The sequence below is a fragment of the Plecotus auritus genome, assembly GCF_963455305.1.
Source record: "Plecotus auritus genome assembly, chromosome: 5".
Taxonomy (NCBI): Eukaryota; Metazoa; Chordata; class Mammalia; order Chiroptera; family Vespertilionidae; genus Plecotus; species Plecotus auritus.
Window position 1 is genome coordinate 4,559,465 of NC_137776.1, and position 23,851 is coordinate 4,583,315.

Consider the following 23,851-nt stretch of genomic DNA (forward strand, 5'->3'; position numbering starts at 1 on the left):
AGTGAAAAAAGCCACACACAAAGGACCATAGACCGAACGGTTCTGTTTATATGAAATGTGAGAACAGAAAAATCCATAAAGTGGAGTAGTGGTGGAGGAGGAAACATGGTGGGGGGGGAGCGGCTACTAATGCCAAGTTTCTGGAATGATGAAAATATAAAATTGATGGTGTTGATGGTTTCACAACTTAGTGAATACATTAAAAACTGTTGACTACTTTAAATGAGTGAGTTTTATGTGAATTATAATATGACTGCAGATCTATTTATTCTCTATCGATCTATCAAACACCCATCTATCTATATAATGTAACGTATCTATCAAAAACACACACACAAAAAACAGGGGTCAAGGAAAATGATGATTTTATCCAAAATGCGAACTCAGACAGACATGAGCCGAGTGGGAAGGATAAGCCAGGTATGGATGGTCACCAGGGCAAAAGCCCCAGGTGCCTAGCAACGTGCAGGGCAGGACCGTGCCCCCAGGGTCGTCCCTCCCCTAGCACATCGCAGGTCATGCAGTTCGGACCCTCCTCTGACCTTTCCCCCCTTGCCATGTTGCTAGGCAGACTCCCTTGGAGGAGAAGCAAGGGGGCCAGAGAACAGCCTCCCGTGACTCCTTGCAGGAGCACTCCCTGAAGCACTAAGCTCTGGAGAGAACATCTAGGCCTCAGCTGTGTTTCAGCTCCAGGCCCAGAAGAACAGGAAGGCCAGGTGGCTCCACACCATGGCTGCCATCGGGACCAGCTGCATTGCCTCCTGTCCACCTGCCTGGCCCTGATCAATCAGGATAGAGACCATGATCCTCAAAGGACACACCTGGAAAGCCGATGAGTATTCTATTGTGATCTTCCCCTGAGACCTCCCCTGAAATCCCTGCCTTTGGGAAACATAATAAATACCACTTAAACAAAGGACTCAGTGCACTTTCTCCCTCTCCCTCTCCCTCTCCCTCTCCCTCTCCCTCTCCCTCTCCCTCTCCCTCTCCCTCTCCCTCTCCCTCTCCCTCTCCCTCTCCCTCTCCCTCTCCCTCTCCCTCTCCCCTCCTCTCCCATCCTCTCTTCCTCTCTCTCTCTCTGTGACCCTCACCCCCTGTGTTTGCATGTTCTCTCTCCATAGCCATGTGGCCTTCTGCCTGGCCGCACAGACTCGGAACAAAGCTCTAGGTGGAATCCTGGGTACAGCAGCAAAGCAACGGATTGCAGCCTGGAACACAGGCTAAGCTTGACAAACGCTGGGCTGAGCCAAGCTCTCCCAGGGCCCAGGGCCCCTGGACATTGACGGCTGCTGCCCTGATGTCCCTGGCCGGACAGATGGCAGAGGGGGGACATCGGAGGGGCATCTTTTTTATTCTGCTTCACAAGTGAATCTTGCCACCAGACCGCCTCCTCCCTTGCGGGTCCCCTGAAATGCTTTTCCTCATGACACCACAAGAACCCCACTTCTCCTGGAAACAGATACCTTGATCGATACAGGGCTTCCCCCCCGCCCAAGTCTGACTGTTCAATGTCGTTGTAATGCAAACAGCTTTATTGCATTTTATTTTTCTCAAATCAACAAATTTGCGAGAGAAGAAAAATGATATCCAAAAAATTAAGTTGTATGCTTTCATTAAATATATGATTTATTTCATTGTCATAATTAATACTTTGATGTGATATTTGAATGTCTTAAAGTACCACATTTGTGATATCTATGTATATTACAGAAATGCATCACTGTTGTTTTTTTTTGCTAATGCGAAGCTAATATTTTATTTCATTTCTTACTTCTGCTTTTCCCCCAATTGTTATGTTATGCACTTCTCCCTGATATTCATCTCTTAATATCTGCTGAGTCTAGGCACTTATGGCTAGTTGGAGCCTAGTATTGCTTTTATTACCCTGGATAATATTATTTTGATTGTAGAAAGCTCATTTTAGGATGAGCTCTGAGAAGAGGGTGAACTGCTGTGTCAAAGACACAGGAAAGACTGCAATGAATTAAAAAGCTGGTGTAAAGAACCTTTAGAAAATCGTCTATCCCGAGGGCATCATACCCATTTCTTAAGTTTCATTCCTAGCTTAGTGATAACTGGATGAATGGATGCAATTTAACTTTGCAATGGTGGGGGCGGGAACTAGAAAAATCAGGTATTTGTTTATAATTTATTTTGTTCTTTGTAGTAAAAAAAGGCATTTAGATTTTCAGCAGCATTGATTTTTTGAGTGGGTGTTGCACATAATCTTACAATTTGTTCAATCCCTTATTAGATACCACACATCCTGCTTGTTAGGGAAGTGTGTCTGGAATACACCGATGTGGGCTGCCAAGGTGGGCTTGCTAATTTGTTGTTGTTTTTTTAAATTATTATTTTTTATTATTTATTGATTAAAGTATTACCTATGTCTCCTTTTTCCCCCATTTACCTCTCCCCAGCTACCCCCCCCCCCCCAGCACATGCCCTCACTCCCCTACAGGCTGTGTCCATTGGTTAGGCTTATAAGCATGCATACAAGTCCTTTGGTTGATCTCTTACTACCACCCCCCGCCCCCCGCGCCCCGCACCCCGCCTTCCCTCTGAGATTTGACGGTCTGATCGATGCTTCTCTGTCTCTGGATCTATTTTTGTTCATCAGTTTATGTTGTTCCTTAGATTCCACAAATGAGTGAGATCATGTGATACTTATCTTTCTCTGACTGGCTTATTTTGCTTAGCATAATGCTCTCCAGGTCCATCCATGCTGTTGCAAACGGTAAGAATTCCTTTTTTTTTTTTTTTTTTACTGCAGCATAGATGCACCCCATTTTTAATCCTCTCATCTGCTGATGGGCACTTAGGCTGTTTCCAAATCTTAGCTATGGTGAATTGTGCCGCTATGAACATAGGGGTGCACATATCCTTTCTGATTGGTGTTTTGCTAATATGTTGTTTAGCTGAACCAACACATACGATATGTTGCTATTTGAAGTAAACCACTGACCAGAAACAGTTTTACCCAACTCAAACCTCCTTTGGCAGGGCAGATTCTCAGTAAATAATGCTCATGCCTCAGAAATCTACTTGTTCTGAATACTTTGGCTACAGACAATGGAAATGGTTTTGGTCCACACACTGTTTGTTTAGTCTCTCGGAGTCAACCAAGAAAAATGTCTAACGTTGAGTTAGAGAGGGTTTAGGTTTTGGTATATTTTTTAGATCACAGTGTGAGGACAGTACTCTCAAATACATTTGTCTTAAAAAATGCAAACATTTAGGAAGGGTGATTAGAATTTGGACCACAGAAGTTCTGTTCAACTATAAATAGAGTATTCACAAATTTGTTCAACATTCATAATAATCTCCAAACTCAGCCTCAAGATTAAGTAAAAAATTTAAAAGCAGAGACTTTGTGGACATGTCAAACACGATCAGACTCATTAGAAATACATGTATGCATACACACATGTGCACGTGCACACATGTACACGTACACGGAAGGAAAATATACAGTGGGAACCTTGGAATGGCGGGATGACATTGTAATAGAGTTTTCATATTTCTAGTCTCTTCAAATTTCTATGACAAACATGTGCACCTTTTATAATCAGAGAAAACTATACAAATGCAATTTCAGTGTAATCATCGAACATATGAACTGGGAAATAAGAGGCGTGGCATCGTATCTTTAAGTGACTCAAACAAAGATACAGCATTGCCACTAAGATAGGGATTATAACTCCTGGCATATGGGCCCCATTTAGTTGCCATTTAACTGGGAGGTTCTTTCCTCTTCCTATATATCGCCTAATTTCTATTCTTGCATTTGCATCACACCCTCCTTTGCCACCTGGAAAGGGGCATGTACCCCCTTAGTCCCAAAGGCAGCAAGGATGACTCCCACCGTGCTTAGCTGATGGCTCACGGATCCGTGCCCTCGCTCTTCTGGGTTCCTCAGTGCTCGGCGTTTGCAACCTCCCTGAAACACTGCGATAATGACACACCAGCCTCACCGACACGGGCACTGTCACAATGGGCAGTCCCTAAACCTGTGTAAATATCTGAAAACTATCGCTAGTTATAACAAATAAATAACGTTCACCCTGGTCCATAATCAGGGTTGTATTGCCATTTCAAAGCAAGTAACTTCAAGTTGAAGCTGCTCAAAATAACCAAATTTTGGTGAAGATAGGTCTGCTTTCTGCAGCCTCATGGCTATTTTCTTTCTTTTTTTTAAAAAATATATTTTATTGACATTTTACAGAGAGGAAGGGAGAGGGATAGAGAGTTAGAAACATCGATGAGAGAGAAACATCGATCAGCTGCCTCCTGCACACCCCCTACTGGGGATGTGCCCGCAACCAAGGTACATGCCCTTGACCGGAATCGAACCCGGGACCCCTCAGTCCGCAGGGGTCCACGCTCTATCCACTGAGCCAAACCGGTTTCAGCAGCCTCATGGCTATTTTCAATCTAATTGGCACACACATAGTCCTAAGAAGGCTATTGTCCATAGGAAATTGTGGAGAGTGGCTACAGTGTTTGGACAGGTTCAAGCCTCGGACTAACGAGAAGGCACAGTCCTCTCATGACAAAGCCACGTGCAAATCCCAGCTTGGAGGGTAGAGCCCTCCCAGCACCATTATAGCCAACAGCTGTGGTTGTAAGCTTGAACCTGTGTTCCAAACACGTGGTCCCACGCGCCTGAGTGATGTGGGCTTGATAGAGTTCAAGCGCATGTAATGGAGTAGACGGGGACATTGTTAACACAGGGACCACGCCTTACTTTGCCTCGTGGGACCTGCTGTAAAGTAAAAACACGGCTTGTGGGCGCTGACGCTGCCTCTCCATCAGAGAGGACAGCATCCCGCCGAGACCCAGCTTTCTTCTCATCTGTCTTTTCTCAATCCTTCACCGCCCCCCGCCCCCTCAGGTCCACCCTTGGCCCTGCTGGCGCAGCACAGAAAATAGTTCAATATCTCTTAAAAAACAAACATTTTTGTGGGCAAATGGGAGCTTCGAAGGAAAGAGAGGTGTCCTTCCCCATCACACCCCACCCATCTGTACAGACAGACAGTGCTGTGGCCGTGTTCTCAGGTGACAGCACGGCTTCTCGGAGGTGGAGGTGAGGAGGCAGGTCCCAGAGACAGGAATCTCAGCACCGAAAATCTCCTACAGCCTTGCATCCAACAGAACCCTCGGATCTTCTAATCTAGACAGACCTCTGTCCGGTGGTTGTGCGTGTTTTCATTCTCTCTGTGAGTGAAATGTTAGAAGCCAGAACCGATCAGGTAACCACATTTATAGTTCTCAGGCGAAAAGCACAGGAAATCGATAAGAGGGAAACAGCCAGGGGGTGGCTGACTGAACTCCTAGTCCCCGAAGGTTTGTGACTGATCAGCATCCTCTTCTTTAGATACCCCCAGGTGCAGCCCCGGCCCATCTTCTTTGTTCTTCATAGAAAACATTGGAAACTTTCCAATCGCAACACAATCTTTTTGTTCTTTCTCTGTTTTCTTCATCTTCCCTGTCCCACTCATCATGCAGATGCACTCAGCGGGGACCTCCGGCCTTGTTTGCTTACAGGGATGGTGGAATCCAGTGCCAAGGGTCGTCCGCGGTCATGGCCCGGCTTCTGATGTTCCGGATCCTCCACAGTCCCCCGTGCATTCAAGGTGGGAACCCTGCCAGCCCCACACGGTCTTCCCAGCCGCAAGGAGCCTTCTCAGATCAAAGGCGCCCGAGGTTAAAGGCTTCAGACCAAACCGTCTTTGTGAGAGACACTCGCGCAAGGAAAACGCCAACTCCCGCATCCCTTTCGGTTCCGGAACATCAACGGGACGGAAGGAAATAGATGCCCATTCATTCTCTCCTCTGAACCCGTTTCACTACCATTACTTTGTTTTCTCCTTTCCCACCGTCGCGGCCCAGCTAGGATATTATGCACGAAAACTGGAAAACATTGCTAATGCTTCTAAAAGAAAATAAATGGCTGCTTGAGGAATTAATAGCTATTAAGCCGATATGACTTCGCTAATGGAGCCTGAGTGCAGGCGAGAGGAACAGGAGAGCGGGGTTCAATGGAAGCGAGACTCTACAGTGCATGTGAGAAGTACACACACGGCATCACCAAGCCGTCCCTCCCAGCCGTGGGCAAACTACGGCCCGCGGGCCGGATCCGGCCCGTTCAGCTGTTCTATCCGGCCCGCGGAGCCGAAAGAGCGGAGGGTTCTCTTGCTCTCCCCTCCGCTCCTTCCCCAGCAGCAGTGTTAACATGGCAACGTCGGGAAACACGGCCGCAGCTCCTTCTTCTGAGTGGGCGGATTTATATCCCCATTCAGTAGAAGGAACAACCTCTCCATCTTCCAGAGGCTCCTTGTAATGCCCGCGGACACGTCCCCCGACATCACCCTGGGAATGCGGAGACACGTTACCGTGGTGATGGAGGGAGACACGCCCCTGGAGAGCACAGGATCAGAGCATTAGCTAAAAAGGAGACCAACAACACTGTTCCCACTGAAGCTGATGTTTCAAAGACCAAAAACCTTTCAACCCAGTCTACATTGCCATCTACATCTACGTCCCGGGCATCATTTGGAAGTTGCACTAAAGAAAATGTTGAATTTACTGTTTACACATTTTGTTCTTTTCTATTTGTTTTAGTTTTAAATTATTTTATTATATTTAAGTTTAATTCGAAAGGCTTTTGTACCTTTCCTTTGTTAGGCAATTTTATTTTGCCTTTGCCATCTTCAATATAAGGTATGTTATTGTGCTATGATTCCTCCATTTTTTGAAGTTTCAAATTATAATAATTTGTGTTTACATTCTTCTTGTTAAAATGTTTGAAATGAATAAAACTATTGAAATAAATAAATAAAAAAAAAGACCGTACCCTTTTATGTAATGATGTTTACTTTGAATTTATATTAGTTCACACAAACACTCCATCCATGCTTTTGTTCCGGCCCTCCGGTCCAGTTTCAGAACCCATTATGGCCCTCGAGTCAAAAAGTTTGCCCACCCCTGGGCTAGGCCATGTGTCACCAGCCACCTCTGCTCCTACACCTGGGCCCTCCCTGCGTCTATCCCGCACCCTGGACAAGGTAGGCACGCAGGCAGCTTCATGCACAGCTGTTCCTCGGATCAAACCCAGCTCCCGACTTTATTCTTTTATTAAATCAAGAATCAACCCCTGGGCGCTGAACTACCTCTGATTCATGGGACCGACGGAAAGTTCCAGGCTAATTACTTCTTAGGAGTAAGTTCCCAGCGCCAAAAGTTCCTGCTGACCTACTCTGGACTTCCCGAAATCATTTATCAGGGAAGATAATTAAGGGGACACAAAGCTGTTCCTATAACCAACCAAGTATCAGGGATGTGTGTTGAGACCATACGGGGGTCCTCTCAGTATATCCGATGGGGCTGTATTACTCTGCCGCAAGCCAATCGTATCATGTCCCACTCATTTACCTGCTATTCTTTTCCTTTATAAACTATTTGACAGGATGTATCTGAGAGTCTCTTTGATGTGTAAATGTATTCCTTTTGACTTTTCAGTCTCCATAAGGAGAGAAAAGATCTTTAAGCCTTTCTTTTCATTTCTTCTTTTTTACATGTTTTTATTGATTTCAGAGAGAGGAAGAGAGAGGGAGAGAGGGATAGAAACATCAGTGATGAGAGGGAACCATTGATCAGCTGCCTCCTGCACGCCCCACACTGGGGATCAAGCCTGCATCTCAGGCATGTGCCCTGACCAGGAATCGAACTGTGACCTCGTGGTTCATAGGTCAACGCTCAACCACTGAACCACGCTGGCCGGGCTCATTTCTTCTCAACCCCGGCCCCACAGACAAGCCACACACCCCTTCCCTTTGCAAGGTGTCCCAACGATTTTGAAGTCAATGCTACGTGAGATACTTCCATGAGTTTACAAATCACGCGTTTCCCCCCAAAAAAGGTATTAACGTGTAAGTAAAACACTAGGACCCGGTTTATCAATGCCGCCTCTAATTAGTATTTTTTTCTCCTTTTCTCTCCTCTCCTTACTCCTCTCCCTTCTCATTTATTTTTTCTTCCCCACATCCAGTGAGACTTGCTTCTCGGCGAGAAGACTCTGGAAACAAGGTCAGCAGACGGTGCTGGCTTCTAACTCTAACCAAGACTCAGCGCCACCTGGGAAGGCCCTGCGCACCTCCGCCTCGCTGGCCCCAGTCCTGCGGCGAGGTGTGAAATATTAATCTCCTGGGCCGGGTTCTAAGACTGCAGATGCAGTAATAACCTTATTTCTCCGTAGTATTTCTTCACAGCTGTTAGGACTTGGTAATGCAGGCTGAGGAGCTGTGTGGGCATAAACCTGCGGCTGAGTTCCTGTGGGAGCACCGAGCCGCATTCCTGGTGGCCACACAGCATGTGCGGGGCTTCAGGCACTGGGGAACCGGCCCTGGCTTCCCCCAAACCAATGGCACCTCAGAGCTCCCTGGCGGCTGGGGGGTGGGGGGGTGGGGGGGGAAGATGCAGGTCAGACCACTCCCCTACCGCTTCCTAGCTTTCTTTGTAGCCTCTTTCCTTCCACGCCTGTTTGCCTGTTTAATTTCACTCCTGCTCTATTTCTGTGTCCTTCGGCTTTCTCCTCTACCCTTCATGGCCACCCCTAAATATAATGCGTTCACACACAAAGGCGTTTATGCAAATGAAAACCAATATGCTTATCACTGCAGCGCCCTTCCTTGCTGCTTACCTTGGTGCCTTTTATTTAACCACTAACAGCTCTTCCCTGCTGCTGGGAAGTAGAAGGCCCTGCTTGGCTCCCTCCCTGCCGCCCCCTACCTGCCCCGCTCTGCCACTTAGCCCCTGGGGAGGCTGGCCTCAGTCCCCACTTCGGACCCAGTCCTGTCTGGAGGCTGGGGGTGTGGAGATGCCCTTGGCCAGGAGCTAACTGACACAGCATCCAGTCAGCACGCTGACCCCTGACCTTGGCATTTCTTTCTGAGGTCCCGGTGCTGGCCCCACCCCTGGTCCCCCGGGGCTTGTTGCCTACAGCAGCTCCTGCAAGTGGGGGGTCTCCCCAGCCTCCCCCCATCTGCCCGGCTGCCTTTCCTGGTTGGTAACCCGCTCCTCACCAACTGAGGGTCTGCCTTGCCCTTCTCCGTGGCTTTGGACCGAGTTTCTTTTTCTAAGTCCAGGTGCCCCCCTGGGCCTTGCCCGTACCTCCCTGCACCATCTGCCTCCAGACCAAGGGCACCGCCCCGTCACCGGCTCGCACCCTGTGGGTCCTGAGTCCTGCGATCTGGCCATCATCTCATGACTGATGACAGGACGGGGGACAATGAGATTTTAATTGCGTCTTTGCTTGAGCTGCTCGGCGAACGCCCTCCGGTTACTTTGAGCTCAGAGCTTCATCTTGGCCCTGCCACTTAAACACTGAAAAACTAACGCAGCGCCCTCGCTGTAGAGCGAGATCATAAAGGAAGACAGGCACCCCCGGGCTTCTCCTGAAGGTAACGGAGAGAAATGTGCCTACAAATGAGCCAGCCCGTGGTAAGCAGTCCCTAATCTGCACCGCCTGCTCGCTCAGCTCCTGTCTCAGCCTCTGCACTTGTAAAGGGGACGATGTCACAAAGATGATCACCGGGGAGAGGAGAAACCAGGGGAATGGAAATTCTTAAGAAAAAATGAGGGGCCCGTGAAAATTTTTTAAAAGTCAAGCATTGATAGCAAGATTTCGAAGAGCTTTAAAAATAATGTTGAACTACAGATGCCGTGATAAGCAAACATTAAATATGAGCTCTTTAAAAAGTATGTTTCCTGTCAGCGTGTCTTAACATACAGAGCCCTAACGCACTTGGGGAGGCGAGAGTGAGTCCCACTTTTCTGAAACACGGAGTCACTAATTCACCCCAAGAGCCCTGTGTGCCCAGTTGGAGTCCCCACCTTCATCTGCACTCAAACACATTTTTAAAGATTTTAAGTGCAGACTGTTTCACTCTTTTTTTAAAAAATTTCTTTATTGATTAAGGTATCACATATTTGTCCTCATGTCCCTATTCCCATCCCAAACCCCTCCCCATGCATGCCCCCACCCCCCTGTTGTCCGTGACCACTGATTAGGCTTATATGCATGCATACAAGTCCTTTGGTTGATCTCTCCCCCTTGCCCCCACCCTCCCCTACCTTCCCTCTGAGGTTTGACAGTCTGATCGATGCTTCCCTGTCTCCGGGTCTGTTTTTGTTCATCAGTTTATGTTGTTCATTATTTCCCCCAGATGAGTGAGATCACGTGATACTAGAAATACACTTATAAGAACCGAAAATGAGACAAGCAATAATGGTTATGCTGGGAGGCAAATGAATCAGTCTGTAGTGAGTTTCTTTCTGGGCCAACAGTTCTTTTGAGTCCCAATTTCAATGTCAAACAGTTCCTTATGTGTACATGTCAGCAGTGATATTTCAAGTTCTGGATGGTGGACGACTATTTCACTCTTGCCAAAATTATGTTGCCTTCATTTCCTCTTCTTGTCCCTTCCCACTTCCCTCTGAGATTCATCAGTCTTTTCCATGTTTCTGTACCTGTGCATTGAGCGTCTGTCCCCATGGTGGTCAGTGTGCGTCATAACTACTGGTCGAACGGTCACTTAGGCTTTTATATATAGAGACTAGGGGCCCGGTACACGAAATTTGTGCACTGGGGGGTGGTCCCCTCAGCCCAGCCTGCCCCCTCTCACATACTGGGAGCCCTCAGGGGAAGTCCCACTGACAGCTGCAGTCTGGCCTCCCTTTGTGGGAGGTGACCAGGCTGATCAAGGAAAGGCACCAGCCTCATCACCCCGCTGCCACAGCCACTGCCAGTCACCACAGCCACCAAGGTGTTTTCATCAACACGGACTCCCGTCCCTTCACCATGAAAAAATGACAACTTTCTTTAGGCATTTTCAAGATGTGTCTTTCATAGGATATGACATTTCTTTCTTTCTTTTTTCTTTTTTATCCTCACCTGAGGATATGTTTCCATTGACTTTTAGAGAATGTGGAAGAGAAAGGGAAAGACAGAGAGAAACATCAAAGTGAGAGGAACACTTTGATTGGTTGCTTCCTGCATGAGCCCTGCCCTGGGCCCCAGCCAGGGAGGAGCCTGCAACCTCGGTACATGCCCTTGATCAGAATTGAACCCGGACCCTGCGGTCGGCAAGCCTAGGCATTATCCACTGAGCCAAACTGGTTAGGGCAGGATATGACATTCCTTAGCCCTCCAGCAGCGGACCTTCGTTTTTTTTCTCCAGGAGTGTGGTGGAAAAGCCCTAGATCACCTTTTTGGATTCTTATACCCAAGTTACTAAGAATATTACCAGTGGGATACAGGGAGCTTAGCCAATGAGCAGTCAGAAAAGGTGTTTCCTCTGTCGTTCACAGCTATTGCTTCTGATCGCCCGCTCCGCCCCTGCCCAGGAGCCCCCTGGCTCAGGCCCTTCCCAGATTGCTCAGGGCCCACGCAGGGCCTAACTTGGAGTGACCTGGGTGCTGAGAAAGTTCCCAGGACCCAGGCTGCTGGGCGCCTCCATCTTTGTTGGGTTAATTTGCATACACACTCTGATTGGCTGTGGGCGTAGCAGAGGTACGGTCAATTTACATGTTTGTCTATTATTAGGTACTAGAGGCCCGGTGCACAAAATTCATGCACGGGGGGTGGTGTCCCTTAGCCCAGCCTGCACCCTCTCCAATCTGGGACCCCTCGAGGGATGTCCAACTGCCCATTTAGGCCCGATCCCACTGGCAGCCGGACATCCCTCTCACAATCCAGGACTGCTGGCTCCCAACTGCTCGCCTGCTTATCTTCCTGATTGCCCCTAACCGCTTCTGCCTGCCAGCCTGATCACCCCCTAACCACTCCCCTGCCAGCCTGTTTGCCCCTAACTGCCTTCCCCTGCAGTCCTGGTCACCCCTAACTGCCCTCCCCTGCAGGCCTGGTCCCCCCCAACTGCCCTCCCCTGCAGGCCTGGTGCCCCCCAACTGCCCTCCCCTGCAGGCCTGGTCACCCCTAAATGCCCTCCCCTGCAGGCCTGGTCACCCCTAAATGCCTTCCCCTGCAGGCCTGGTCACCTCTAACTGCCCTCCCCTGCAGGCCTGGTCACCCCTAAATGCCCTCCCCTGCAGGCCTGGTCACCCCTAAATGCCCTCCCCTGCAGGCCTGGTCACCCCTAAATGCCCTCCCCTGCAGGCCTGGTCACCCCTAAATGCCCTCCCCTGCAGGCCTGGGTCCCCCCCAACTGCCCTTCCCTGCAGACCCAGTCACCCCCAACTTCCCTCCTCTGCCGGCTGGGTCACCCCTAACTGCCCTCCCCTGCAGGCTTGATCGCCCCTAACTGCCCTCCTTTGCAGGCCTGGTCCTTCCCAACTGCCCTCCCCTGCTGGCCATCTTGTGGTGGCCATCTTGTGTCCACAAGGGGGCAGGATCTTTGACCACATGGGGGCAGCCATCTTGTGTGTTAGAGTGATGGTCAATCTGCATAGTACTCTTTTATTAGATAGGATAGAGGCCTGGTGCATGGGTGCGGGATGGCTTGTTTGCCCTGAAGGGTGTCCCGGATCAGGGTGGGGGTTCCCTTGGGGCGTGGGGCGGCTTGGGCAAGGGGCCTGTGGTGGTTTGCAGGCCAACCATGCCCCCTGGCGACCCAAGCAGAGGCCCTGGGATCTGGGATTTATCTTCTACAATTGAAACTTGGTAGCCTGGAGCAGAGCCAAGCCTTCTGCTCGCTCCATGGCTGCTGCCATTTTTGTTGTGATTTATCTATCTTCTATAATTGAAACTTGGTAACCTTAAGCGGAGGCCTGGGCCGGCCAGGGCTGCAGAAGCTTGGCTTCCTCCATCGCCAGGGGCAACCCTAGCCTCCTGCTCTCTCCAGCTCCGTGGCTGCCGCCATTCTGTTGGGCTTTATTTATTTTCTATAATTGAAACTTTGTAGCCTTGAGTGGAGGCCTGGGCCAGCAAGGGCAGGCCGAAAGCTTGGCTTTCTCTATTTCCCGGGAAACCCAAGCCTCCCTCCTGCTCTCTGTGGCCGTAGCCATCTTGGTTGGGTTTATTTGCATATTCCCTCCTGATTGGCTGGTTGGCATGGCTGGTGGGAGTGGCTTGTGGTGTAGTGGAGGTATGGTCAATTTGCATATTATTCTTTTATTAGATAGGATGATAGGATTACCACCATCATGTTAGCTAAAACCACCATCCACTCACAGAATCACCACTGCTTTTGTTGGTGAGAACATGTAAGATTTACTCGGCCACTTTGATCAAAATGAGTGCTAAGAGCTCCAGGCAAGCACGGGCACATTTTGAAGAAAACTAAGGACACTTGGCTGTTTTCCTGAAAGGTACAGGTAAAAGCCAGTGAGGGAGAAAGGGAGGAGGAAGAGGGAGAGCAGTGAGAGAGAGAGAGAGAGAGAGAGAGGGGCTGCCTCATTCCACTATCACAGCACAAAGACCTCCTCTGGATCTAGGTTGGTCACTCTGGGTATGACCAGGGCAGAACCAAACACACGTTCATGTCCTAGAAGGCTAGCATTTTGGGACCCATTCACAATAAATATTACTCCTCATCGCTTCAGCATATCTTTACAGGAGAAGCTGCGTATTGCTGGGGTGAAGGGGAAGCTGATCCTAGAGGGCGGCTCAGGTCATTCTTTGCTTTACCATCTTCCCAGTTCAGCTACCGGCACGCATAGGCAGACCCTTCAGTAAAAGCTCCAGGTCACCCAGACCCGCCATTAGAAAGCGGATTAGCAGATGTCCACCGTCTCCTGACCACGCTTCTTGAGAGATGTTCTGGTAAATGTGACTGTTCTCTCCACCTCTGAACACTGACAGTCTGGGGAGTCTCTGTGATGTCTTTTTATACCCTATCAAACGAAGCAGGCAGCTGGCCCAGCCCAATCTTAATTCAGTTTCAGAAACCCCTGCCGTTACAACAGCCCTCATATTCTCCACTCCCCCGCATCCCGCCCGCCTTAGGAACTAGATAAGAAAAAGAAATGCCGGCCATGTCTTCTTCAGGAAATACCGGGAGGAGTAAAAGGAAGTGCACTTGCATGATTTTGTTTAAAAGAATCAGTGAGAGCACATTACCAGACATCCTCGGCGTCCTCGTCGCACTCCGCTCCGAACTGGCAGATGTCACAGGTGGACGTCTCTTTCTGGCTGGTCTCGCCTGAGCCTTCGTGGACTGCAGGAGAGAGGACGCAACAAGGCTAATTCAGACACGTGTGCAAACCCCAACCACTGTCAGACTATCAGAAAGCTGCTGCTTTCCCAATGGACCCATTTGCTATCAGGGCCTCCTAGGAATGGCGTCCTCAGCTCCTTCCTTCCCTACATTGAAGGGCAATCTAACAATAACATGCCACCCATTGGCATGTAGCGGACATCTCAGCTTTTCACAAGCAACAGAAAACAAGTGACAGGGTCTACTGGATTTATGAAAATTCCTTGGCTCATAAATACACCACATGAAAGAGTGATTTAATGAAAAGGGATTTAGATTTTTTTTTCCCTTGCCTAGAGGAAAAATCTAATGTCCACCAGACTGTAAATAAATACCTAACGTTGTCTCATTTCTAAGTTGTATATTTCTTTTTCAGTCGCAGGCTTTTATACATAATCTTAAGAATCTGAATGGGCAGCATTGACTTATTAGATGTATCTTCTTTGTCCTCCCTTAAAATGTTAAGTACTTAAAAAGAAAAAAAAATTAATTATAAATTTCCGGAAAACAACGTTTAATTGGTTTGTACAATAATGTCTTGATTCTTACATAAATAGTTCAGAGCCCATCATAGTGATTGCTTCTCTGAGGGTTATGACCATATATTTTATTTTAAAAATATACATTGTCATTGATGATGATTATTGACATTGTTCTTTTTTCCTCATAAATTAAAAGTACAAAAAAGTATGTAATTTATAGCCTAATTATAAAAATCAACTGTGCAAAATCAGGGCACATTAGTATAAATCAAGGGAAACTTTCTAGCATTTTCAGTCCAAATAATGGAAATCGGAGCAACACTTTCGAGATGATGAATTATTGTTTTCCCAACTAAAAAATAGTTGAAGGCAAAAATGGTTTTTTCTTGTAGATGAAAAATTGCAACAACCGAACTTCCTCATAGATACTCTCATTCCTTGGACAGGTCACACCCTTAAAAACAGATGTGTCCATCAGGAAGATCTTAAAAGTGCGCTTCTGCTGAAGGTCATGCATTTTCCGTAGGAAAAGAACACAAAGCCGTTAAGTGTGGCGTGGGCTCCTAACTTTATGAACCCCCAAAAGATACAACTTTAACAGAGACATACTTCATTAACACGCACCCTGACCCTAACAAATCCAACCTTACTTATCTCGTTTTAATAAGAGATTTTCTCATCATTTCTTCTTTGTCTATTAACAATAGTTTTTAACATTTGCAAAAGCAAAGGTCTTTATTCTTGATTTTCTTTAATTTTCTGCTGTGCAGAGAAGTGAGACATCTCTGAGAGGACTCTGTTTTACAGTTTTTCCAGGAAAGATGGATTTCTTTTTTCTACGCAGTTTCCCCCTGTACTTGATTATTTGCACTTACATTAAAATAGGTATGAATTACGACAGATTGACTTCAATCGAAAAAGTATTCCTTTACACAGTTTGAAACCTAGAAGTCTTGAAAAAAGAACAGGAATTCCTCCCCAAGAAGAAGGGATTTTGAACTCTGAGAAAACAGACAGCACTTAGCATCCTCTCTGTTCCTCTCCTACAGGCAAGACCATTAGAGAGGCCGTGGGGATGAGCAGGGGGCTGGGGCCTCCCCTCCTGGGAGACGGAGCAGCTGAGCCTGTTCTCTTCATTCCTTTCTTATTATTAATGCAACACGGAAGCTGCTAATGGGAGAGCCTTTTAGTGTCAGCGAGATTCGCAGCTTCCAGACTCTAACGCCCCATCACTCAGGAAACATACTGAGGAGAGGGGAAGGTCCTTCAGGAACAGTTACAGCCACTTAGGGGCCATCCCTTCTCTTCCACAGCTGCGATCCTTCCTTAGGGACCTACTGGGAGTGACCCAGGGCAGGAATTGTGCTCGCTCACAATAATACACAAAAGTAAGAGCACAATATAAACTGTAATGCATAGGATAATATTCTAATATGTGTGATAGTGGTATTATAATTACATATGTAGCATTTTTAATAGTTACATGAAGTACATATTATATATATGTGCTATGATATATGTGCTGTACTGCAATATAGTACCTACATGTTCTCATGATAGGAGTTGGTGGAAGTGTTCCCACTTCCCCTAGTTCATGAAAGAGTTTGTCTATGACAGTACTATTATTTGAATCTTCATAAAAGCTATTTAAAATTTCTATTTTATTGATTTCTGCTCTTATTATTTCTCTTGTGTTATATAGCCAGGGTTTAATTTATTATTTTAATAGTTTCTTCAAATGGAAGAAGTACTTAATTTGACACCTTTCTTATTTTCTAATATATATACTTAAACCTACAAATTTCCTTGTAAAGACTGCTTTAGCTGCATCTCACAAATATGAATACTGTGCTTTTATGATTTCTGTTCAAAAATACATATTGTAATATCCTTTGAGATTTCTTCTCCACTTCGTGGATTATTGAGTGAGTGTGTTTTTTCACTTCCAAATATTCGAGGGTTTTAAAAAGTATATTATTTTATTCATCTATAATGTAACTCTATTATGGTTAGAGAACATGCTCTTTTTAAGTCCTTTGATATTTATTGAAACTTGTTTTATGACCTAGAATATTGTCCACCTTCTTGAATAATTCATGAGCATGTTAGAAGTTGTAGCCTCTTGTGGGGAGTAATTTTCTGTAAATGTTAATTAGCTTTAAGTAGATGGTTAGTGTTGTTCAAATCAGCTGGAACTGTACCGATTTTTCAATTGATTTACTACTGAGAACGGAGTGTTAAAATCTCTATCAGGGAAGTAAAATTGTTCCCAGTTCTCTTTGGTTCTGTCTTGTATTGGGGAGCTTTGATATTGGGTACAGAAACATTTAGTAGACTTATGTCTTCTTAAATAAGTGACCCTTTTCTCATTATAAAATGCACCCTTTGAATCTCTAGCAACATTAGTCATCTTGAAGTCGGCTTTGTTCTGACATGCAGAGCCACACCAGCTTTCGTTCGCTTATTATTTTTACTCTTTTACACCCAACCTGTTTGTTAATGTGTTTAAAGTGTGTTACTTGACAGACTCGTAGATACAGAGAGCGGACTGATGGTTTCCAGAGGGAGGGGCTTTGGGGACTGGGGGAAAGGCGAAGTGATTAAGAAGGACAAATCAATAGCTACAAAACAGTCATGGGCATTTAAAGTGCAGCATATGGAATAGAGTCCATAATATTAGAGTAACTACGTACGGTGCCAGGGGACACTGGGAATATCAAAGGGAACACTTTGCAAAGTATATGATTGTCTAATCACTAGCTGTGCACCTGAAGCTAAGACAAAATAACATTCAATGAAAACTAATTAAGAAAAAAGTGTTTCTTGGAAACATACAGTGGGATCTTGCTTTTTTCATTCAGTCTGAATATGCTGACATTGGATCAGGGCGTTTAGCCCATCTACTTTCATGTAATTAATCTTGGGGTTATCCTTGTGTTATTACTTCGGTGGTTGCTTTAATGACAGCATGTGTCTTTAAATTCTCCTAAGCCATTACTTCATGAACCTTTAAGAGCTTTATGACAATATGTTTTTAATTACCACTGTTCTCTCTTTGCATTCTTATCGTCATATATCATACTCCCACCTAAGCTGCAAAGCCCAGGTTCCCTTTTAAAGTTAGTTTTACTTAAACAGCCATCCTATTCTTCTGGGCCCGTGGTCGGCAAACTCATTAGTCAACAGAGCCAAATGTCAACAGCACAACGACTGAAATTTCTTTGGAGAGCCACATTTTTTAAACTTAAACTTCTTCTAACCCCACTTCTTCAACATAGACTCGCCCAGGCTGTGGTATTTTGTGGAAGAGTCACACTCAAGGGGCCAAAGAGCCGCATGTGACTCGTGAGCCGCAGTTTGCCGACCACGGTAATCTGGGCTAATTCAATGGGAAAGCCAGAGATGCAGTACTAATGATGACTCCAGTCTGTCACTGTCAACTGAGTGTTTGACATGCATTTGGTTCTATCTTTTCAAGACTTATCTGTACTCTCCCATTCTCCATGGAAGACACGATTGACATGTGACATTCACAGTAGATGACATTATTTTTCTAATTAGTTTTCCCACTCTCTCCAATAAATCATTATAAGCTCCTCTCTACAGCCATATGATTTGAGTTCCACGCTATCACCATTGGTCTCGTGCTTTCCTTTGGCTACTGAAATGTGGGTGGAAGTGAGAAGCTACAGAAAAGCCATCATGTGGAATTCTACTTCCTTGCCCCTTCCCTTTGCATAAAAAGACACGTTCTAGAAGAAGAGCTGTTCCTTCGACCAATCCAGACGGAGGGGATGCACAGAGCTGAGCCCCCCTCAGCCCAGCCGCGGGAGCAAGACTTTTGCCGCTGACACCGCAAGCCTCTGAGGGTTTGAGGCCGTGTGTAACTATGGCTTCACCTAGTGAGGGATGACGAGTAAGACCTGAGTTAATGTTATCAATAACTTCTCAGAAAACACACTCTCACATCGTTTTCACATCTCAGATTTTGATTGCATTACGTTTCTACACAACATTAGATCTGCTTTAAATTTCCTCCAAGTCTTCCTTCAAATTTTTACTACTTCTTTTCCATACTAGCATGTCTTGTACAATGTGTAAGGCGTTTCTTCTATTATATTTTCTTTCTTTTTAAAATATATATATTTTTTGTTGTATTACAGAGAGGAAGGGAGGATAGAGAGTTAGAAACATCGATGAGAGAGAAACATCGATCAGCTGCCTCCTGCACACCCCCCACCGGGGATGTGCCCGCAACCAAGGTACATGCCCTTGACCGGAATCGAACCTGGGACCTTTCAGTTCACAAGCAGACGCTCTATCCACTGAGCCACACCGGTTAGGGCTCTTCTATTATATTTTCATTTTTCCCAACAGAACACTACCTTTCCCAATATCTGCATGATTCCCAGTGTTTTTCCTCTGTGTAGATATATAATGTGCCATTCAAATTAAGCAGAGAATAATCATTTAACATAGTACAAACATAAATGAGTAGAAACCTCCACATGCATCGTGCCTGAAATAAAGCAGGTGGTCCTAGAAATTATCAGATTTTATCAACAAAGAAAATGAGATTTCTAAGCTTAAATATGACCCATATTTACTGGTTCCATACTCTTTAAATTACTACGAAGTTGAGAAAAAATTTATACAAATTTTATGTAGACCTTAATCTGAATTTTTTCAAAGTTTAGAAGGCATTTTTCTCTTTCTATTTTAGAGTCAATACTAATCTAGTAGTCAGTGTTTTTTTTTTATTAAATTAATTCTTGGTAGACTTTTCATTTTTCCACTTTACTTATATAGATAAAGGATTTATCAGTGATGATATTCAATGACCTGTTGTAACTAAAATTACTTTGATAATAAAATTATAATAAATAGCAATTTTTATTTTTAAATCACTTGCATAAATTACTATTTCGTTATCATCAAAAGCTGAACTATGAGTTAATGTTCCAATAAAGAAAAAAATTCCACTTAAAGAAAATTTTACATCAAAACTCTCTATTCCATTATTTATTTATTTATTTTTAAAATATATTTTTATTGATTTCAGAGGGGAAGGGAGAGGGAGAGATAGAAACATCAATGATGCGAGAGAATCACTGATCGGCTGCCTCCTGCACACCCCGCACTGGGGGATCGGAGCCCATAAGCCAGGCATGTGCCCCGACTGGAAAGCGAACCATGACGCCCAATCACTGAGCTCCATGGGCCGGATCCCATTCTTTAATTGGGTAACGTGTTGGCTTTGCCTTTGTGTGCAGCTTTTGGCTCTCATATGCCTCCCCCACGTGTAAGCTGAACCTAAACGATGGAGCTGCTTTACAGACAATGTCTAGAGGCTCAGACAATTCTAAGCTGTTGTTTTTGAGCCTCAATCATGTTCTCTTTTACATTTTCCAACATTTCCCTAGAAATACTGATATGACTTCCAAGAAAAATAACAAGAGATACTTTCCTTTTATTCATATTATAATGTGAGGATATTTTAATACTAATTGCACTGTTCTATTATTGAAATGCTAAAACAAGAGACTTAGCAACCTCTGCTGCTTACAAAACTAACAGATTCACTCTGTTTATGTGCCAGTGCCACAATGCAGTAATATGTGCTCAGACTTCGGGGAGAAACCCATTATCTTAGCTTTTTGAATTAAAAGAAGTACAAATCTATTGTTCACTTTTAAGTGATTTAAAAGCTAAAAACTAAAGATTAAAATGACATATACCCCTAATGGTTTAAAGCCATGTGAAAAGTCTAAGAACCAAGTCTCAAGACTGAGAAAATGTAATTTTGTATTAAACACTCAAAAGAAGAGAGCATTGCGGAAAATTTAATTTTTCATAATTAAGCTAGTTAGAGCTTGACAAAGCTTCTTTAAAAATCACATATAATTTATCTCCTACACAACTAAAAATAATTTAAGAGATGAATGCAATGCTACTATACTGAAACACAATTCTATTGTCATTTAAGTCTGACTGATTTCACTCTAACTTAGAAATGAAGATATTCAGTTGATTAGAAAAAGAGAAAGAAGGAAGGTTGGAAGGAAGGAAAGAAAGAAGAGGAAAAGTTTATTCAGCTTGATGCCATGCATGGCAAAATTCCTCAGAGCGAGTTACTCTGCCAGATTCATGAAACTCTACCACATCAATCATGTGATAATCTAAGCCAAAATACTTGTATTCTTCTCAGTTTAATTAGTTTGAATTATTGTATGTAAATGTATAGGAAGATTATTTTTTCCTTATTAGATTCCTAAAAGATAAGAATGTATTTTTTATCGGTAAGTTATGAACATTGGCGTGGGTTACATGGGATCCTATAAAGCATGGGGGGGACCAAATCCCAGTGGGAGGAAACTGAGAATGGACTAAAAGTTGGTAAATGGCAAGAATGAATGTAGGTGACGCTTTTGCACAAATGTCCAGATGAGAACAGAGAATGAGGCATTATTAGATAAGGCTGTAGCGTCAAGAAAATATTTTTTTAAATATATTTTATTGATTTTTTACAGAGAAAAAGGGAGAGGGATAGAAAGTTAGAAACATCGATGAGAGAGAAACATCGATCAGCTGCCTCCTACACACCCCCCCTTACTGGGGATGTGCCTGCAACTAAGGTACATGCCCTTGACCGGAATCGAACCTGGGACCCTTCAGTCGGCAGGCCGACGCTCTATCCACTGAGCCAAACGGGCCAGACCAAGAAAATATTTTTATGAAAGGGTGGAGTTGAGGCCCCATTTTTTGCTGAGAGAAGTGAGGGAGCAGAGAGAAGCACACGGAGGCAGGAGGGAAAAGGGATAACTACAGAGCGATGCCCTTGGGAAGCCGTGGTTTACACACCGGTGAAGTGGTTGATCTTACAGGCAGGGACACAGCTTGTCCTGTAGGTGAGATGGCAGAGCACGTGTGTACAGATGTAGGAGGGAGGCGATGCTGCAAAGGGGGGGATGACATAGATCTTGGCCACATTTTTTGCCTCTGTTGTATTTGTACTTAAGAGGGACATCATCCGTTGAGAGAATGTGATGATAAGAGAGATGTGAACACTGTAGGAGAGTCAATGTGAATGAAGAAAGATGGAAGCTTTCTCAGCCTTTTTAGACTAATACATTGCTTTTCAATTTTGTGCTTAATTCTTCTAATGAGCAAATCTCTACTACTAAAGATATGTCTTCGTTAATTTGCAGTTTGTACATCTTTTAGTATATGACTTTTGGTGTTGATAACCTAAAGGCATTGTGTGAGGTAGAAAGTTTTATTTGAATCATCAAATAAAGACTAAATTGCCAGCGGAGTGAACTCTAACCTCCTGAATGTCTGTTATGGTGGAATGTCTTTGAAATCTGGTCACATCTTACATGTCATGTTTATTTCCTCAATATTTCCCCATCCCATCACCACTGTGGTCACGGAGCGTAAGCTTCTACCACCTGACCTGTACACTTGCAAACGCGCCTATTTTATTTGTTTATTTATTTTTCAAATGTGCCAATTTTAAATATATCTCCCACGTATCTGATTGAAATGCGGATCTGATTATGTGTTTCACATTGACAATGACATAAAAGTAATCTAAAGGCCGTTGCACGGTAGACACAACTCAGGCCTCGCGCTGGGAGGGCTGGATTTGGGTTGCTGATTCTTTCCTGATCCCCAGATTTCTCATTCGTCAAATGAGTGGCCTGCCTGCTTCGCTCCAGGCTGTGGTGCAGATGAAACGGGAGGATGTGTGAACGTGCCCTGCGCCCTCTACATTGGTCTGCCACCCCAAGGTGTGAATGTGACGAGAGCGTTACAGTTGAAATAAAGTCACGGCCTTATTCCCAGTAAGAAGGTCCTTGGGAGGAAGTCCAAGGCGGAGCATCACAGAGGTGGACTGTTGGTCCTGGTGAGTAGCCTCATAATGATGCTAACGTCTCAAAGGACGGAGGAGAGAGCCGGTCAGAGGGGCAGAGAAGTCCCTGATCGGGACCTCAGAAACGGTGCAGAGCTACGGCTCTTCAGGCCACTGTCTCTTGAGACAACAACACTAAATTAGCATTTTCTTTCTTTTCTTATTAAGGAAGATAAAAATGAAATAAGGGCTTTTATCTTCTTTTTTTTCCTACTTGCTGCGAGCATTGGTTTCTACCATAAGCCCCAAACCAAACAACAACATATTCCATCTAAGTCCAACTCCAGGTGCAAAGGAGACTTAACAATGAAATGAGGGTCAAGGTCGTTTAAATATACAACTTCTTTTTTTTCTCATTTTAAAATTTTTATTTATTTTACTTTATTTTTTAAATTATTATTATTTTTAATTGTTTGAAGTATTACAAATAGTAGTACATATGTCTCCTTTTTTTTCCCCCATTGGCCTCCTCCCAGCCCCCCCTACCCCCCAGTACATGCCTTTACCTGCCCCCCCCCACCCAACAGAGTCTTGTATCCATTGGTTATGCTTATATGCATGCGTACAAGTCCTTCAGTTGATCTCTTACAGCCCCCACCACCCCAACCTCCCCTGCCTTCCCGCTGTAGTTTGACAGTCTGTTCAATGCTTCTTTGCCTCTGTATCTATTTTTTTCCCCATTTCTTTCCTTTAAAAAATATTGCCTCTGCAGACTAGAAATAAACGTATAATAACAAAAAATGTTTGAGTCCCAATTTCAATGTCCAACAGTTGGTCTCCCTCTCAGTTGTGTACCTGGGAGGTAGATGACTCTTCGGTGGCTTTCTTTTAAAAAGTGGGACTCTTTAGGGGAGGCCGGGGAGGTCAATGGGGAAAAAAAGGAGACATATGTACTACTATTTGCAATACTTTAAACAATAATAAACAGAAAAAAATATATACAACTTACTGACATAAATAGGCCAATGAAAGAAAGAGCAGCCGTGATAACGAAGGGCCTTTGAAGAGACCGTGGCGTTTAGTAAAACCGGTGGCCGCAGCAATAATGTTTCTGAACTACCTGTCATGTTTGCCTGCCTAGTTTTGCTATGGGAAGTCCAGCCCCTACATTTTGGAATCACAATAAGCAAAAGAGCAGGGAGAATGCCAGGGCTGGGATCCCTGTCTGACAAGTCCCAGGTCCTGCTAGATCTGCCCCCCCCTTCCTCCACTGGCTTGCCTCGCACCCAGAGGCCTTGTTT

The 23,851-nt window shown here is 44.9% G+C and overlaps 1 protein-coding gene across 1 annotated transcript in view; it reads right to left on the reverse strand.

The window, feature by feature from the left end:
• The window catches only part of TMEFF2 (transmembrane protein with EGF like and two follistatin like domains 2), a 256,247-nt gene that overhangs the window by 98,993 nt on the left and 133,403 nt on the right, over positions 1-23,851 (reverse strand). The window contains 1 exon segment of the mRNA XM_080667325.1: positions 14,078-14,174. Coding sequence (XP_080523451.1) covers positions 14,078-14,174 — 97 coding nt within the window.